The sequence below is a fragment of the Onychomys torridus genome, chromosome 5 (assembly GCF_903995425.1).
Source record: "Onychomys torridus chromosome 5, mOncTor1.1, whole genome shotgun sequence".
NCBI lineage: Eukaryota > Metazoa > Chordata > Mammalia > Rodentia > Cricetidae > Onychomys > Onychomys torridus.
This window is the reverse complement of record NC_050447.1, coordinates 5895804-5915067: the sequence shown is the minus strand read 5'-3', so window position 1 is coordinate 5915067 and position 19264 is coordinate 5895804. Positions and strand designations below refer to the sequence as shown.

At 47.4% G+C, this 19264-nt stretch overlaps 2 protein-coding genes across 2 annotated transcripts in view; one reads left to right on the top strand and one right to left on the bottom strand.

Moving 5' to 3' along the window:
- Reeld1 (reeler domain containing 1) overlaps positions 1 to 6631 on the top strand; it is a 43327-nt gene extending 36696 nt beyond the window's left edge. Inside the window, 3 exon segments of the mRNA XM_036187568.1 lie at positions 905 to 1210; positions 1212 to 1299; positions 6468 to 6631. Coding sequence (XP_036043461.1) covers positions 905 to 1210; positions 1212 to 1299; positions 6468 to 6631 — 558 coding nt within the window.
- The window catches only part of Slc10a7 (solute carrier family 10 member 7), a 254156-nt gene continuing 239398 nt past the window's right edge, over positions 4507 to 19264 (bottom strand). Inside the window, exon 13 of the mRNA XM_036187485.1 lies at positions 4507 to 4740. The gene's annotated coding sequence lies outside the window, so the exon portion shown is untranslated. The remainder of the gene's footprint in view (positions 4741 to 19264) is intronic.

Here is a 19264-nt window from a genome sequence, read left to right as displayed (position 1 = left end):
GAAAAGAAAAAAGGAAAAAAAAAAAAAAGAGTGAGCATGGCGGTCGGGGAATGAGGCCTGATAATAGCCCCAGAGCTGGAAGTGTCAGCTGGGAAAGGGTTAATGCATGAGCAGCTGAAGCCAGAGAGAAAGCAAGTGTAGGATGCAGAGTGTCCTCGTGGTAATCAATACCAGCCTTTCCAGTGTCTGAAGTTATTGGCGACTGTAGAAAATTGATGGTTTCAGTGTTTTGTTTCCCCACTTAGCTTCGCTGAATAATTTCTTTTTCCTCCTCTCCTCCTTCTCTTTTTTATAACACTGGCCTCAAAATACTGTGTGTGGTACCAGATCGATGGTCAATGTAAAGCACACACCCCATGACTTACTTCCCCTCTGCCATCTCAGAAGTCAAATGTCTCAAACTAAAACATGGTATAATAGTCTCACTTAATGTGACTGGGACCTACAGTAAGGATAAACAGTCCTCCCTCCTGGGGCCTACCACAAGCAGGTATCTCCAATGCTCATAGTCACCAGAAATGCTGTAACCCTCTGCTTGGGTTTGGAAGCCTCTTAAAAGACCCAAATTTGTCCTTGCAAGTAGCCCTATGCTCTAGTGGGCTCTCCACAGCTACCCCACCCCATCAGCTACAGATGCATGCTTACCTACATAGCCCTTTACTCTGGTTCTTCTACAGCAAGGAGAGGCTAGCTTTTCAACTGCTGCTGGGAGTCTTTATGGAACGCAAGTTGCAAGTCTAGTTGTAAATCAGGCGAAGATCAGCTCCTTTGACTTCATTTTTCTTTTGCAGGCCAATATGACAGTCTCTAATAGGTCCGTGATGGGGCCTGCTCTGTACACTGCTTATATTTCCAAGGCTCAGCATTTCTGGTCTCCTGAACCTTCATTGGGAATGGTGCTGAGGTAGCCAATCCAACCCCTGACTTCCAAACCCTTGGCACGTCCAGGAGCCCATCAGATGCATCCAGGCCCTCTGTCAGCTTCTTATATGAGCACAGGGAAGCTGGACTGGAGGAGGAAACTGCAGAGACTGGTATGGGATACCTTAGCAAAACCAGCGTAAGACCTGGAGTGAAGCTAGAGGAAACCGGTGCCCCGCTCAGGACTCCTCAGGTAGGAACCCCAATTTGCCTGTCAACCACCCTGGCTCTGACCCTGGCTGCTGGACTTTGCTATCTGTATTGCTGGTATTGCCACAAGTGGACAGAAAGGGTCCTTTGGTGAATGTACCGCAGGTGCTGTTGCAGGAATGACAGAGAGGAGAGTGCATGTCAGGAAGACAGGTGAGCCAGGCAGTGGTGCACACCTTTAATCCCAGCCAAACTCTGTGAGTTCGAGACCAGCCTGGGCTACAGAGTGAGATCCAGGACAGGCTCCAAAGCTACAGAGAAACCATGTCTTGAAAAAAAAAAAACAAGAAGAAGGAAGAGGAGGAGGGGAAGGGGGAGGGGGAGAGGAAGGGGGAGAGGAAGGGGGAGGGGGAGAGGGAGAGGGAGGGGGGAAGGGAGAAGAGGAAGACAGGTGAACAGCTATGTCTTGGTTCAAGTGGAATCTACCTGAATCTTTTCTGCAGGGGACAAGAAAACTGTCCTCTGAAGACACCCTTGGACTGGGCCCCTCAGTGGCATCTCAGAGTGTCTTAGTCACAACCGAGCTAATAAGAATTCCTGATGAGGCCAGGGACGCAGTGCGCCTTCTGTCAGAGTGCAGTTGGCACAGGAAGCGCGAACGGGCAGGTTATCAACAGAGGGTCCTTCTTCAGCTTTGTTGTCTTAACTTCTGTAATTTTGCTCCTTTTGTTCCTTCTTGCAATTAGACGTTCTGTTTGAAGAGTTAAACTCAACACAATGAATATTGTATAACCTGCTCATTAACTAGACTCCTGCGGCCGAGGAGCTTCCTCTGTTGCCTTAAGGAACCTGCAGAAATAGACATTCCATCCTCCGAGGTGTCTGAGACTCATCTCCTCTAACCCTTTGAAAAAGCCGTGTTGGGCTTTAGCTCCTGCAAGAAAGAAAGAGCTATACCCTCACTGCGCCCCTCTGAACTACCCAGGAACAAGTGTCCTTTTCAAAGCCAGAGTTCCAGAACTAGTAGTGGAGCTGCTGTAGTGAGGGCAGCCTGTCTGCCTGACGCACAGGGTCCTGGAGTCTGTGGGAGCGCACACAGAGCAAACATGATTTTAGAGAGCTAATGGAGCACACTTGAGGAATGGATCCATGCAGCTCCATGCCATGAGCCCCAGAGTAGAATAAGAAACCTTCCCATCAGGTGCCATGGATGTGGGACTTCTCAGCCTCTATGCTTGATGAAGGACTTGTATTTCCCAGCAGCTTGAAGCACTCCTAAAATGTGGAGGGGAAGGCTCAGGAGTTCTAAGAGCACTCAGTGTGCCCTGTTCACCTGCAAAGACACTTTGTGTACACTGGATGTGAGAAAGGTATTGCTTCTGGTCCCCCCCCCCCCCACTGATTTTAGCTCATTGGGTACTAACTGACAGACTCTGCCTTCCTGCATCCTTGGATCATTAGGTACATGAAAACCTAAGCAAATTGTATGTTCACAAACGAATATGTTCCAAGAACACTGTGGCAAGAAACAAACATACTGTATTCCAGTGAGGGCCACAAATATTCCCTCTAAACATCTAACAAAAAGACATATAGCTCTCCTCCCGAAAATGAAGATAAAGATCTCACCACATCACACCAGGTGTACCATGCATGAAAACCTTTGAGATCTTCCTTGCAAGAGGACTGTCTCTCTCTCTCTCTCTCTCTCTCTCTCTCTCTCTCTCTCTCTCTCTCTCTCTGTGTGTGTGTGTGTGTGTGTGTGTGTTGTAAATAAAATGCTTTAGCCCTTCTTATATGTTGATATAGAACAAAGTAACCCAAAATGTGGTAAGTTAAGACAACCAGCAGCACTACTAATTTCCTTTGTTTCTTTTTCAGATCGAGTCTCACTTTGCTGTCATGGAATCACGAGGTAGTCTAAGCTCATCTCAAACTTGTAGCAATCTTGCCTCACTTCCCTGGGTTCTAGGATTACAGCTGCATGCCCTTATGTCTGGCCCGACCACTTATAACTTTCATGATTCTGGGCCCACCTGGGTGGAGCTGGCAAGTTCTTCTTTTATTGCGAATGGGCTGCAGCATCTACCAGTCCTCCCCAGACAGCTCCTGTTGGCTGCTGACCCAGAGCTGCTGATGAAGGTGGGAGCAGCGGTTTCCTTGCTGTGGCTTCTTACACAGCTCTTTTCTCAGAAGCTCCAAGTCACATAACCAGAAGTCCCAGCTCTCCTAAGACGTGACCTTGGGTGTCCCACAGTTTTACTTGTGACACCGATGCTCTGGGTCACAGCAAGCACAGGACCAGCCCCATTCAGAGGGTGGACCACAGATTTCTCTTTTCATGGGACATGGAGCAGCAGTTTTACAGCTATCTTTAATTCATCGTACCTTCCAACTAGACTGCCCCTCTACTGTGAAGATCTGCATGACAATACAGGCAGGCATTGTTTTCTGTGGAGAATGCCTGAGGTCAACTCCCCTGCAGAGCAGTCAAGAAGCAAGAGAAATCCCTGGATTTCAGGGTGCTAAAATTTAGGATCTCAGATGTCTCTCAGGGCCTCCTGTTTTCAAAGCTTGCCCCCAGCTTGTGACATTATTTTGGAGCCTTTAAAAAATGGGGCTTTGGTCGTACAAGTAGATCTCTAGAGGAGAGCCATCAAAGTTATAATTGACCATGATTTGACCATGCCTGTGCCCTGCCCTCCCTGTGAGATGGCCTGAAATTCCTCCACAACTGTGAGCCAAAATAAATCTCCCTTCCCATAGGTTTTATTTATCAGGTGTTCAGACCCAGCAACAGGAAGAGAAATTAAAACACACAAGCTTAGGCAGTCTCCTCTCCAGGTACATTAGGTTTAATGTAGAACAGTTATAGCAGATCTCTGAGGCTCAGGATCAGCCCAGAAAGATGGGTCACAAGGTAATCCTTTCACTATTAGCAGAATTAATGTGTACAGTACTTAGATGCCCAACTATAAACAGCTCACTTACCTGACATGCTTCTATTCTCAGTGACATCATCCTATAGTAGCCACTGTCTTTAAATCTACTCCATTCTTTGATCACATACACAAAAATCCCATTCCTTTCCCGTGACTACTCCCTAATTATTAATATTATTATGGGATTGGCCAGAGAGCTTAATTGCCTCTGTAAGTGGGGTACCTGAGTGTGATCCCCAGAACCCATGAAGAAACACCAGATACAGTGGTATATTCTTATAATCTCAGTGCCAGGGAGGAGACAGATGGATCCCCAGGATTTTCTAGCCAGCCAACCTAGCCCCAAATGGGTATGCTTCAGACCAATGAGAGACCTTGTCTCAAAGCAGGTAGAAAACTTTTCTGAGAATGACACCCAAGCTTTTCCTCTGGTCCCCACATGTCTATGCATGCATATGTGCACATCCACACACACACCCACACACACTTGCACTCACACACAGGAATGAGTACATTAAAAAGAGTATCCCATGTAAAGCGATGCTTTTCAGCAGCCCCGCACTCACCCCCTCTTTCTTGTCCCTTGAGGCCATCATGCCACGCTAGTCTTCATAGTAGCCAATGGCTGTGATGCAGATATTTTTTGCTGCGGCATTTTGGAGCAGATATTTTTTGCTGCGGCATTTTGGCTAAACTCTCTTTTGAGAAGGGCTGGAGTCCATTAAGCCTGTAGAAGATCAGGAAGCTTTTTGGTTACTGTGATTTGGAAGGTCCTCTTAACTTGGTTCAGAGAAACCCTTGGGGGAGGGGTAGGAAGTGCTCACCTAATCTGAAGGTCATTACTAAAGCACAAAGCCTTAAAAATTGAAGAAAAAGTCAAAGGGCTCAAAATGCAACATCTTAAAACAGTTGTTTGTTTGTTTGCTTTTGTTTTTGTCTTGTAAGAACAGCTATAGGATTGTTCCGCCAACAGTTTCTTGGAAGAAAGGAGGTTTGGGGCTAAACACACATTGAAGGAAGAACACCAGTTGCTGAGAACTATTTTAAGCAAATGTTTTTCTATCTATTGTGCTGATTTAATGGCCACAGCTCAGGGGTCAGGGTGGACCTGAAATTTGTTTTTTCAATCAGAAGCTGTTTCTGACATTTCTAATTAGTTAGTTGTGCCTTTGTGGATACTGTTTTGGTGAATGGCAGCCATATACTATAAAACTTTGCTGAGTTGTGGCTCGAGCCAATAACTGTTTAAACAAGTGCCCTGGTTCACTTGAAGGTTGTCTGGGGTGTGCTGGCGATCTATGAATGAATTGGAAATGATAGCTAGTCCCTCTTCCTGGCTTGGACTGCTTGGTTCTAACCAGATTTTCTGGAATGTAGATGTTTTGATGTGACTTCACCCCAGCTTATCCCTGTCCTGCAAGTGGTGCATGATGGGAATGTCTTTGATTGAAGTGGAGAGCATGAAACCTGAGAACAGTACTCTTCCAAAGATGAACTAACTCTGCTCTGCCTGGCCACAGGGGCTACGGTGTCCCAGCAGCCAGCTCTCCTTGCATCAGGAGGCTCTTCATGGAACACAGAGTTTAATACATGAGTGCTTTGGTTATTCTGTGCATTGGAGCATGTGTATGTGCATGTATGCATGCATGCATGCATGTGTATGTATGTGTGTGTGTGTGTGGTGTGTGGTGTATAGTGGATATGTGTGGATATGCATGTGGATGTGTGTGCATGTATGCGCAGGTATGGATATGGTATGCGTGCATGCGTGTGCACACACAGGTGTTTGTGTGGTACATGTGTGTGAAAATGCATGTATGTGGAGGCCAGAGAACAACCTCCAGTGTTTTCACTTATTTTGAGGTCTCACTGGCCTGGAACTTGCTGGTCAGGAGAAGCTGGCTGGCCAGTGAGCCCCAGGGGACCTCCTGTCTGGGCCTCCCAGCTTTAGGATTTAAAGTGTGTGCACTACAGCACTACACCAGGCTTTTCACATAGGTGATGGGGACTGAGCTCTGGCCCTTATGCTACATCTCCCCAGACTCTGGTTACTCGGTTTTCTAAATGCAAAAAGAAAACGTTAAATATTTTTAGAAAACTCCTTTTCAATTGACAATGATGGTTAGAGATGCCAGGAAAACTCACTTTCAAATGTCACAGTCTCTGACATCTTTAATGGATTTCCCTGTCTCTCAGAATCATATGTGGGCATCTGGTAGGGTTAATCAGGTCCTTGGACACCTGGCAGCCAACCATGCCTGTTGCTGATTTCCACACAGTCCCCGAGCGGCCATGGCACCCATGAGACCACAGGACTCCCTTTCTCTGGATCTTGAAGCCCTGTCTGGAACTCCCCTAACCCCAGACCTTCAGAATCTTGTTATGTTGCCTCATTAGAAGATCCCTGTGTCTGCAGCCACCTCTCAATTACTCTGTGTCTCTGTCCCACTTTAGGACAGTCTCGGCCCTGGCTTACTACCTCAGTGTCTTTCCAGCACCCTGCAGACTTCACAGAGACGCGGGTGTGTCTTGTTCACTGCTGTGTCCCAGTGCAGAGTCCCTACTGCATTTTTCCTAATACACAGCGAGTCATCGATAACTATGTGTCTGACGGGTGAATATGCCCACTGTCTGTACTGTTAGAATCAACTCTTGGCATAGAGCAACTGTACCTCTTTACGGGTGAGAACATGGCCACTGAGACTGGGGTCTGGGCTGGTCTTCTGATTTCTTCCCTTGTCCCTGGTTCCAAGACCCATGTATCTTTCCACCAAACTTGGTGGCTCATTTGTTTGGTGAGTCTGCAGATATTTCTGTGGCTCTGGAAAGAGTCTGGAACGGAGTAGAAATGTGAGCTGACGTGATTCACCTACAGCTACTGTGAGACCCAGCAGGGTGCTGGGATTTGGGGGACAGACACTTGTAGCAGGCCAGGCAATGAGTTGAAGAGAGAACAAAGGGTCAGTGTGTCCATATGCAGGTGATGGCCACTGACACCCCACTACCCAGCTGAGGGACACTTCCACAACACATCCTTCAGCGGCTTACTCTGCCACCCCACTACCTTCCTCTCTTCCTTCCTTCAAATGGAACCGTGGGAGCATCTTCCTCTCCTGGCTGATAACAGATTTTTTTTTGTTTTGTTTTTTGCAAAGTGTTTTGTTACTTTATAGAGGAAAGAGGCTGCCTGGAAATATATTCTATGGGATATTAAGGAATGCATTTCTTTGATTTATAGACAGACAAGGCAAGGTTGCTTGAGAAGCAGGGAACCAATAGGGATATCTCTGTTGACTAATGATTAATTATTATATCTAGAGTGATGTTTTCCCCATCAACTGATAGGCTAGAGAACCAGACGGGAGCTAGCTAGGTTAGCACCATGGGTCACAGACACTGCCTCTGCATTTTCAGATTACACTATCCATTACGACAGCACCTTCTCATTTAGAGACATAATTGGTTGTTCTCCCAGACCAAAAGAAAAAAATACTGACATTTCATATGCAAGGCAAAGATTGGAATCACTGCCCAGTGCTGCATATGGAGGTACAGTAGGTTGTGGTGTCCCCGAATCAAGGACACCAGCTACTGGTACTGAGAGATGTAGAAGGCAGTGACTTCTGATCTTTATTATGCAAATGTGCAGCCTCCTGAGCCAGGCTGTTTAACCTCATCAGGGGAAATGTCAGCGATCATTTCAAGCTCCAAATGTAGCCCAAGCACTAGTACTATTATGTTATTATTATTACTTGTAGGGCATGTGTAAGCACAAGCCCTCTGGTTAAGCTGAGTCTCTACTTGCCCAGCCTTTCTGGGGCTGAACATCAACTAAATCTGATGTTTCAAGAATGGCGTCTATACTCATTTATTTTAAAATGATTTTCCAGGTGTCCTAATGTGCAGCCAGGCCCAAGCACCACTGCTTCAGCTTGCAGTGAACATAAACTTCATGAGAACAAGATTCTCGGTGTGTTTGCTCTCTCCCAGAATCCAGAACAGTGTATGTCACAAACAGGAAACTGAATTCACTTCTCTGCTGGGGAAGGACAGTGTGTGAGAGAGCTCTGTGACAGGAACAAGTCAATCGCTTCTCTGCCTTTTGGCTAAGAATTAGACCATTAGAGACATCTGTAGAGAGCTGCCCTCTAGGGCTCCAAGAGCCATGTTATCGGACACATGTTCCTTCCTCACTGTTCAACAAAGGAAACACACACATTCTCCAGTTCTTCCTGGGGACAGAGCAGAAGCCATGACTGTGAAAAGAGCAATTGTCTTCTTTTGCTAAGTGGACATAGTAACATTCTACATTCACGTCTTCGTACCCACAGATTAGTGTAGCTCTCAGACCTGCTTAGAGAAGTGTCTTGTGCAGTGGGGATGGTTAACACAGAAACACGCTGGTCAAGGTGTATATAGAGTGTCAGTGCAGTGCACAAATGGACAACTTCATCACACGTCTCCCGGCAGAGCTCAGGGACCATTACAGAGTAGGGAGTGCAGAAAGATGGTTAGAGCCGGAGGTCAGAGAAGACCAGAGTGAAGATGGGGCCTCTGCCTTCACAGACTCACTTCAGTTGTGGCTGCCTGCACATCAACCCAGTTCATTAGAACCGGGGAGTAGGGAGCTGGGGTTGGGTAGGTGGGGCTCATGAAACTCTTTGGTTAAGATTTATTGACAGCTGGTGGCTTCTGGGGGACAGAGGGTCTGTTTGCTTTAAGAGTGTGATCCCTGGTAGGTCAGCCATGACTCAGTGAGTCCATGATCAGCACATATTGCACTAAGTGGGGTAATGTACCAGGCTTGTTCTTTTAGGCCACCAACCAGCTTTCAAATCACAACACAGAAATTTAGTATTAGTTCTGAATGCTCGGCGTAGCTTAGGCACACTTCTGGCTAGCTCTTTTGACTCAAATTAAGCTGTTTCTCTTTCTCTACCTTTGGCCTCAGGGCTCATTCCCGTCCTTCCTTCCTTCTGTGTGTCTTACTTTCACTGCCTCTCTGTCTGCCTGGCTTCTTGCCTTGGGTGTGTCCCTCATTCTCACCTCCTTCTCTTGTTCTTCTCTTTCCTTTGAGCCTAGAGTTATCCTATTAATTCTCTCTGTAGCCCTGCCTATCCTTTCTCCTGCCTAGCTATTGGCCATTCAGTTCTTTATTAGACCAATCAGGTGCCTTAGGCAGGCAAGGTGAAACAGCAACACATCTTTACATAACTAAACAAATGCAACACATCTTTACACAGTTGAAATAATATTCTGCAGCATAAACAAATGTAACACATCTTTGCCTACTTAAAATAATATTCTACAATAGGGGAGCATAAAATGGAGAGAGCAAGTAGGTGGGGGCATATCTAGGAAGAGTTAGGAAAGGATTGGGAGTGGATATGGTCAAAATACAATGTGCATGTATAAAATTCTAAAAAAGTTAGTGTAAACATTTTAAAAGGAAAGAAAACAACAGTTGTCTTGGACTTATCCATGGAGGCTGCTCTGTCCATGGGAAGAACTTCCTGAGGGTGAAGACCTTTTGCTTAGCCTTCTCTGAGTTGGTTGGCGATACCATGGAGAGGCTGCCCATCAAGAAATAAAGAAGTGAAAAGTGGGTGCTTAGGTGGAAGAAAGCCATTGTGGTCACCACTGAAAGGATCCAGACAACTCAGCGAGTGAGAATGAGAACATAACGGCTCCCAGGTACGGTTGAGGAGAAGGTTGTCATTGTGGATATGAGAGAGAACAGCCAGAGGCACCTGGAAGGGTCCAGACTGAACACGGCCAGCTGAATAGACCAAGCTATGAGGGGAGATGAGGGTGGTGGGGAGGTGGGCAGTGAGAGAGGAAAAAAAGAGAAGAGAGGGAAGAGGGCAAGCAGACAAGAGAGGAGCCGAGGACCAAGAGGAGCCAAGAGCACGCATGGCTGGTTACATAGGAACCAGAAACAGAGGAAGGGAAGGGGAGCTCGGGGGGCTGGAGAGGCACAGGGTTGGGGCAGGGTGGGAAGTGCTGAGACTCTGTAGCAGGTACCTAGAGAATATGATATGACAAGCTGAGAGAGCCTAGATAAGTTATAGATATGTTAATAGACAGCTCAGCTGTTCGTCCTGAGTTTCTTTGGGACCTAACACCCAGGAACATTTGGGTCACGTAGGTCAACAGTGCACACCTACGATGTGACATGATTCATATTGAGGTTAAAGACAGTAAAACCCAGATCCTGCCTTAAGGAGTGAGTGAGCTGCTGACAGAATGGTTCCTCAGAAGGGACCAGCTCTTGACGGAAACCACACGTAAGGCAGGTCCAGGTAGATCCTTCCTCAAAGGCAGCTGCTCACCTGCCCTTTACTGGCCCTCGCTTTTCCTTGCCATTCTCCAGAGCATGTCCCACCCTGAAGTCCAGGAGTCCGAGACCCCAGGTTGAATACTGTGTTCAGAGCACCCTGTTCCCTGAAAACCTCATTCAGGTTTTCAGTTAGCACAGTCAACAACCTGTCACTCCAGAAGTCGATGGAGTGACATCCAGGCCAGGTGGGCTGACGATACTGCCTTCAGAGGAGAGACCTCTGCACACAGCCTGCTCTAGGTTGTGTCTTTTCCACCAGTGGCCAAGGGAGTAAAAGGTCACATCTGATGGCCTTTCCTTCCTCTCTGTTCCTGCTCAGAGTCAGTTAAGTAGAGTGTCTTCTTCCCAGAATGAAGAGATCCATTCACTTGAAAGAGAACTAAAGAGAGACCCTGGTATGGACTTAGACCTGAATTAGCTCTGGAGGAGACTGGCCATGCCCTCAAGACTTGTGCTGTAGACTCTGAAATCAACTGCCAGATGAAGGTGGCACATGTGGCTGGATATAGAGCCAGCGTGGTGTCTCCCCCTCTACCCTCTGCTCTAGCAGGAATGTATGCAGGTGCTCAGGAATAGGTGATGCAGTGTACTGTTAACCTGCTTGAGGCTGCACAGGAGCTCCACAAAACCTTTGTGCCCGGAGCAGAGGGGGTTGGAGTTTCACTGACTTGCACTTTGTTTCACCAGGTTTGGGTGAGCATTTTCCTATCCCTTAAACCCAGTTTTCACTTCTGTACAGGAGAGATGCCATAATCTACTTGGCAGATTTACTGTGAGTGACAGTGGATCTGGGGGCTCAGCCTTGACACCATACAAAATCAGCATCTCACTCCTGCATCCTGAAACTTCAGAAAGCACAGGCTGTTTTTTTTGTCCAAATAATAATGACTGTTGGGCGCACAGTAGGTGCTTAAGCATAACCTTCAGAGAAAGGCCGTCTGAATACTGCATCCCTGTAGGAATCTCTACATTGGCTTGTCATTGTTACTCTGCTTCCTTCACAGCCCTTGAAGTGATCTATGTGCTTACAGGTTGTCCATCCTCACTCGACGGCAATCTCCCCAGGTCAGGGCCTTAGTCCGTCTTGCTGGTCAGAGTCTAGACAGTGCCTTGTATGAAGACCTGCTCAGGGAGTGTTTGTCAAATGGACAAACCCATGAAAACCCCATTTGGCTAATACTGTTCTGTGTAACAGTGGTTTACAAGGTGTCAGAACCAGTCCAAACAGGCAAGAATTATTTGTCCTCAAGGAGCTCACTAGCAAAGGAGAGCTGGGTCAGGTGCTTCTCCAGAACTCAGCTGGGACCCTTTCTACAGGACAACCCACTTCCTCAGGTTCCTGCCAAATGGAGCAGAGTGAATGAGGTTTTATGACGTGGACAAAGCTGCCTCAGAGCCTGAACTGGGGCCCTGGGGCAGAGGGGGCGGGGAGAGTGGGTCTGGGAGAGCTGTGGAGCCCAACCCTCTCCCCGGGCTCTGCACCACTGAAAGCCTCCAGACAGCTTGGGCAATGGGCCAGGCTGCTGGGTTCCAGTGGGAAAGCTGACCTTGGCCAGGAACAGCCAGGAAGAGGCACAAATGACTCATTGTCCCACATCCTCCAAGGTGAAATCCCAGCAGTGTGTGTGGCCTGTGGGGCTGGATGCGCCTGCAGCCTTGGCTTCCTCCTCAGCCAAAATAAAAGCACCAGCCAGTCAAACACACAAGGCCTAGGGACACAACAGGCACATGCTGCCATTGTCCTTCCCGTCATGTCCCTGCACTTCAGTTTTAAAATATCCTTATAACACAATTCCCAGCTTAAGTAGAATTTCTTTTTAAAGACTTAAGGTAGTCGTGGGGGGGGGGGGGGGAGAATGGGGGGGGTTGATAGAAACAAGGCACAGTTCAGTGAAATCCCGGCACCCCTCCAGGCACAAAGGAAGTGTGATAAGCTTTCGGAGCACTTTGTGAAGGTATCCCTTCAATGCTTGGTTTTACTGAGAAGTTTGGAATCCCAAGTGCTAATTTTTAAGATGTGTTATTTCACCTAGATTTCCACTAGAGGGCAGTCTTGGAAAATATTTATAAATATGTATTTTATTGCTCTGTCTAGGAAATAGTGCTGTTTTGTTTTGTCTTAAAGAAAAGAGCCTGTCTAAAATTTCAGGGCAGGCATTTGTCTCATCCTTCCATGAGCATAGCTAGAGAAAGAAGCCAAGTAAGACGCTGTCACCGCCTGGTCCTCCTGTACATGGGAAGCGTGTGTGTGTGTGTGTGTGTGTGTGTGTGTGTGTGTGTGTGTCCTCCACTGAGACTCAGCTTCAGCCCTTCTCTCCCAAGAAAGCAGTGGCCGGAAATCCTCAGAAAAGAACCAGGAAGGATCAGAGGGGAAGCCAGAGTCCAAACAACCAAAAATAGTTCCCAGGCAGGCAGCCATGGATATTTCACTCCATGTGTAAATACGTGTAAATAAGACAGACCAAGTCTGAGTCTGGAAGGATCCTGTGTACATTTCATGAAGTCAGGGCTTATAAGTTGGTGGGAAGCACCCACCCCACCCCTACACTGCATAATTTAGGGTAACACACACACACACACACACACACACACACACACACACATTCTATCTATTTGTCTGTCTGTTTATCTATCATCTATCTATCTATCTATCTATCTATCTATCTATCTATCTATCTATCTATCTATCATCTATCTCCATCCCAAAAGAAAACATCTCCATTGAACTCCATGGCTAGGAGAGATGGAAGACAAGGTCATTCTTTATCAGAGAACTAATAGCAATAAATGATAAAGTTGCTCTTCAGCCACTAAACCTGTCTCTGGAGCATGTCTGATGCACAGCCTTCAAGTCTCCCAGCTGTGTCATCCTGTGCAGCCCCATTTCCTCCTGGAAACAGCCCTAGGGGTAGGTGTCATCACTATGCTCTCCTGCTTGGAGACTCAGACAGAAGCCATACCAGGCTGTGATCTGAGCAGGCCTCACAGGCAGCCATACACTACAGCTCAGGCTGGAAGTCAGCCATTCATTTTCCATTCTGAGCATCTGCCCATGCCAGGGTGGCTGGGTGTCACTAGGATGCTACTCCTTGATTGGCCCCAGAAGCAGACTGTAACAATGTCAAGACAAATCCCTTGATGGTTCCTCTGGGATCCAGGCTAGAAAGGGAAAGCCTAGCACACAGCACTGCTTCCCTTTGTTGGTGTAGGCAATTCCCTGGTGTTTGCTGGGGCTGGGCCAGCTGTGTGTGCCCCTTTTTGGGAGCATTGCAGCCTGCTAGAAGGTCAAGGCTGCCTCAAGTCCCCAGAACCACAGCCTGTTCATGGTCCTACCCCTCCTGGGGGTCATCCCCTGCCAACTTTTGCCCCCTCTGTGGGCCTTTACATGTAGGTAGGGAGCAGCTCCAGAAGAACGGCTTTGAAAGCGTGCTGTCTCCTCATGTGGTGAGCCTGAAGCTTGCATTTGAAGATAGGCTGGGGGTTTGGAGAAGAAAAGGGGGACAGAAAAGGGGGTCTCAAGTCACTGGTGGCAGAGACAGTTGAAGATGAAATAGTGAGGAGAGAACCCCAGGGCCATGCTCTTCTCTGTGCTCAGAGGTCAGAGGTTGCTTCTACAGCTCCCCACTCCTCACTCTGTTGAGTCTGTTCCATACTGGCGGGAACCACCTGCATCAGAAAGGATGTGACCACAGTGCTCCCATGTGAGGCTAGAGCCGCCTTTACCTTAGAGATTGAGGTCCAGCGGGAAAGCTGTGTTCTAAACTTCTGGTATGTGTAAGCAGCAGCTATAAGGCTTGTTTCTAGTTAATAATACCAGATGTCTGGTGGAGGGAGGGTCAGAACATACTAGAAGAATGGGACCCTCCTTTCACTGTATTGCTTCCAGAAACTGAATAGTGGGGTAAGATAACCTCAGATTTTGCAAGTTCTCCTGGGAATAATCTCCTGCACTCTGGTCTTTCTCCTCCAACCTAAGTGTTACAATTATCTATTCACCCCAGATGAGGCACCAGAGAAACCATTCTGTTCAAGTCTAGCGGAGTGCACTAGTTATTACACTGTATTACTTACAGAAGCATGGTATTTATGGGTTACAGCAGTTCAAAGGCTGTTGTGTCACAGAAGTCCACTCCAGCACCAAATCACCAAAGCTGTATTCCTCACGAATGCTACATTCCTGAAGCTCACAGCACAAGCGCAGGCTGCCCAGAGATCAATTTTCTCTGCCGAGTAACACCTTACTGCTTTCATAACCATGGGGAACGTCCCTGAGGACCTCCCTTCAGGAGCTTCCATGAGGTGTATAAGTTTGGTTTACTTCCTGAGTCACATGAACCTCCTGGAGTGGGAGTAGGGGTTGGGCAGAAGGAAATGAGTCCTGGTCAGCTGACCGTTGCCATCCTAACAACCAGAGTTGAAGGGGCAGTGAGGAAGAGGAAGACTCCCTAGGATGGCTGCTCATAGGTTCCTAGTTTACTTGCTCTTAGCAGTTGGTCAGAAGGTCCCAGGGCACACCAGGCAGGTTTCAGGCACCTGATGAGTTTCTGTTGTGCTTCTCCGAGGCCCAGGCTGCCATTGCACAGTGCTGTCAGGTCCCTCAGTTCTGGGAGAGGTTAGGGAGATCTGGACGTATGGAACCAGGTCAACTCATGCTCTGCTTTTATCAGAACAATACCAGTAGGGAAGTTCCCCTCACTAGGTGTAAAGCAAAGTGCAATGTGTGTGCATGTGAAAATACTCTTTGGCAGGTTTTCCAGGACCTGTCTGTGCCCAGCAAGGGAAGATGTAGAATATTATTTTAAGGTGTGTTACATTTGTTTATGCTGCAAAACATTTGTTCAATGATGCAAAGATGTGTTGCATTCTTTTATGTTGTATTTGTTTAAGTCTGTGAAACTGTGTTACTGTGCTGGTCTAAAGCACCTGATTGGTCTAATAAAGAGCTGAATGGCCAATAGTGAGGCAGGAAAAAGGATAGGCAGGACTTGCAGAAAGAGAGAATAATAGGAGAAATCTGGAGGAAGAAAGGAGTGAGAAAAGGAGGAGGATGCAAGGGGCCAGCCACCCAGATACACAACAGCCAGAGTAAGAAAGGTGTACAGAAATAGAAAAAGGGAAAAGCCCAGAGCAGAATGTAGGTGGGATAATTTAAGGTTAGGAAAAGCTGGCAAGAAACAAGCCAAGCTAAGGTCGGACATTTATAATTAAGACTAAACCTGTGTGTGATTTATTTGGGAGCTGGGTGGCAGGGCCTCCAAAAGAGCAAAAACAACCAGCAACAGGAAGAAGTATCTTTCTAGACTTGGAGTCCCTCTAGGCTGCTGGATCACAGGACTCTGAGAAGGGTGAAAGTAAATACTTTCTACAATTGTAGTATTTCCCAGCAGCCCATGTGTTGAAGGGTTAGCACTCAGCTTCTGGTGCTATGAGGAGGCAGTGGGACCCTTAGGACATGGGTTCTGATTGAAGGACGTTAGGTTCAAGATGTTCCCTTGATGGAGAATGTGGGAACCACCTGTCTCTCATTCCTTTCCTGATCACCATGAGGTGAGCAGTTTCCTCCATGTGCTCCTGCTATGAGATACTGTGCAGCCACAGATCCAAAAGCAGTGGGAAACTGACCGTGGATTGGAACATCTAACACTGTTGGTTAAGATAAACCTTTTTCCTTATAAGCTGATCTCAGGTATTCTTAACAGTATTGGGAAGCTGGCTTGCATGATACCTGAGGGAGTGATCTCCAATGGCACTCACTCAGAGAGCTTCACCATGAAAGCTACTCTGTCTTGCCGTGTTTGCCCCGCACTGCTCAGTAGTCCCAAGCCTTTTGTAAGGACATGTGTGAGGGAACCCAGCCTAGCTCAACCAAGCCCTGCCCTGCCAAGCTGAGATTTCTGCAGGCTGTGTGTGTGTGTGTGTGTGTGTGTGTGTGTGTGTGTGTGTGTGTGTGTGTGAGTTCAGACAGGGTACCAGTGTGGAGTCTGAGAGGATCACCAGAACAGCCCTGGTTCAGGCTCCTTCTGACATGACATGCCTTCCTTGCTGTGCTCCCCAGCTCTCAGATCCTGTGTTTGAGCTCTCCATCCTTTCCCCTGCTGCTCACCATTCCCTCCCGGGATACTGGCTGTGAGTGCTGAGCAGTCTGAGCCCTGGTGGGAGCAGACAGACCGTGCAATCAGCAAGCCAGACTCGAGGCCCTCCATGTCCCCGGATAAAGGTGTGGTGTTGCTCAAGAAGGAACAAGGCTGACCCGGCTCTGAAGAGAAACTGGAAATAGTTTTCCTTTATTACTAAAATGTGTAATTTTTGAGGCTGCTAAGTGATTGAACTCAACTCAAGACTGGGATGAAAATGCATTCCTAGATACTTTCTGTCGTGACTTGGGCACCTTTGTTTTGACGCTGCAAGACTGGATTTTCTCAATTGTTCTGTTACTTCAAATGGTTTGCTAACACTGTCAGAGGTAAAGAAAAGCCAGCTAGTTAATCAAGTGCTCATGAATGGGCCAAGGAGGGGGCGCTGACAAGGCGCTCACTGACACCAAAGTGCAGGCTCTGCCTGACCTCAGCGCCCTGCTTGCCACTGGGGTAACTATACATGACTTACACTTTGTCTCCACACAGTTGAGAACGACTTAGTGCCAAGTGTGGTGTGGACACTTGCCTGCTTGGTGGAGATGGAAATTCATTTTCCATCTGTCAAGAGGCTTGACACTGAGCTGGTAATGATTTTCTGTCAGGCGAGGCTTGGCTGGATTTGAACCTGTGACCCAGAGGTAAAGGGCAGCTGTCCATGCCTTGTTATGCCCAACTCAGATCTGTGCAGTGCCTACCTATGCTTCCTCCTCACACACATAAATTTTGGTTAGACCCTAATTTAGCACTGGGCCCAGTGGCTCATGTCCTGGGGGATAGGAAATGGAGGACAGAGAAAGGCAGGCCTGTTTGACTTGCCTGGGCCAGAAGCTATAGCTCCTCCCAAGATGGATGCTTGAGTCTTCCTCGGACCTTTGCATATTTATGGACCAGCCGAGGCCATAAGGAACATGGGGCTGGAGGGAATTTGTGGGGTCTCATCAATTCTGGGTTGATTGCATCATCACTGGTACTAATTGTTTTTGTGTGTACATACGTATGTGTTGACGTGGAGGCCAGAGAACAACCTCTATGCCATTCACTAGGAGATGCCCACCTCGCTATTTTTAGAAAGTGTCTCATTGCCCTGGAGCTTGGTGGTTACAGGTCGGGTGGCCTGTCACCGAGTCCCAGGGATCCTCCTGCCTCTGCTTCTCCAGTGCTCTGATTTTTATCCAACCTGCTTTTTGTGTCGGATCTGGGGCTCAGACTCAGGTCCTCATGCTGTGTGGCCAGTTCATTTCCAACTGAGCAATCTCCTCAACCTGGATTGATTTTTATTTAAAAAAAATGGGGTGGGGAGGCGGGCTTTGGGAACTTTTGCATATTGACCAGTACAGTGACTCTGGACACTGACTGGTAACTGAATCACATGCCACCTCCCAAAGATAGTTTCATAATCTAAAAGTCCAAAATAAAAAAAAGGTCAATCGATCAGGCATTCTGCTGTTAATCAGAGTTCCTAAGATATACAAGTAAGGTCCTACTAAAATCTATCATTTAGAGGGGAATTGTGGACTGACTAGCACACACTGGTGGATGATTCCACAGGAAAAGACAGAGAAGTTGTGTAGACTCGTGTTTGAAGCACAAGGGTTGGCCATGTCCAAGACCCAGTGAAATCTGTTTTGCCATTTATGAGCCATGGAGCTTGGTATTCAGCCACATGGGCCTCTACCTTCTATCTGTAAAATGGGAATCACTGCAGCAGTGTCAAAACTGTGAAGAGGAAATGGAGTAACTCCTCTGTAGTGTCTGTTTTAGTGGAATGCCTAGCACACGGTAGACAGATGGATGTCGACAGTGTATCATAGGCTGCAGGTGTTCCCGAAGAAACAGCAGCTTAGGAAAGGTATTTTGAGACTGTGACAGAGGCTGTGGAGGGAGGTGGAGGCAAAGGGTAGTTTTGCAGTTGAAATCAATAGAAAACTATCTGAGTACAGAAAGTGGGTTGTGAAGGTTGCAGGGGAAGAGAAGCAGATGGTTGCTATGCCAACAGGGGAACTTGACTTGGGGAGGATGTAGGGAGGGAACTGTAGCTGAAAGTTTCCCTATGTCCCGCCTGGCCTGCAGTCAGGACAAATCTCTCACCCACCAGTCCCACAGTCGCTCAGACCCAAATAAACACTGAGGCTTATATTATTTATAAATGATATAGCCTACTTGCTCAGGCTTCTCACTAGCTAGCTCTTATATCTTAAACTAACTCGTTTCTGTGAACCTCCTTGGCTGCGTGGCTTGTGGCTTACCAGTACTTTCATATTTTGCTTCTCTTGGCAGCGGCTATTACCATCTCCTGACTCAGCCTTCCTCTCCCCAGAATTCTCCTCTCTGCTTGTTCTACCTATACTTCCTGCCTGGCTACTGGCCAATCAGCCAATTACTATTTATCAACCAATTAGAGCAACACATATTCACAGCACACAAAACATCCCATAGCAGGGAAAAAAGAGGTTAATGAGTTTTCATCCGCTCATGTGGAATCAGAGATGCTTGGAGACATCCATGGAGGGATACCCATAATGCAACTGGAAATAGGAGACTAGAGCTCCTGATTTGGCTGTTCCTGCTCAGAGCAGGACAGTTGACTGATATTGGCCTAGAAGCTCCCAAAGATGGGTGGAGAGAAAAATCTATGACACAAATCCCTGGAAATGACAACTTTAAAGGGTGAAGCCAAATTGGTGCTAGGTGAGTATGACATCTGATGGAGCAGAAAGGACATTTTAGTTGACACTCCCGGAGCAGCCCTCAGAGAGGGCAGTTGACAGTTACCG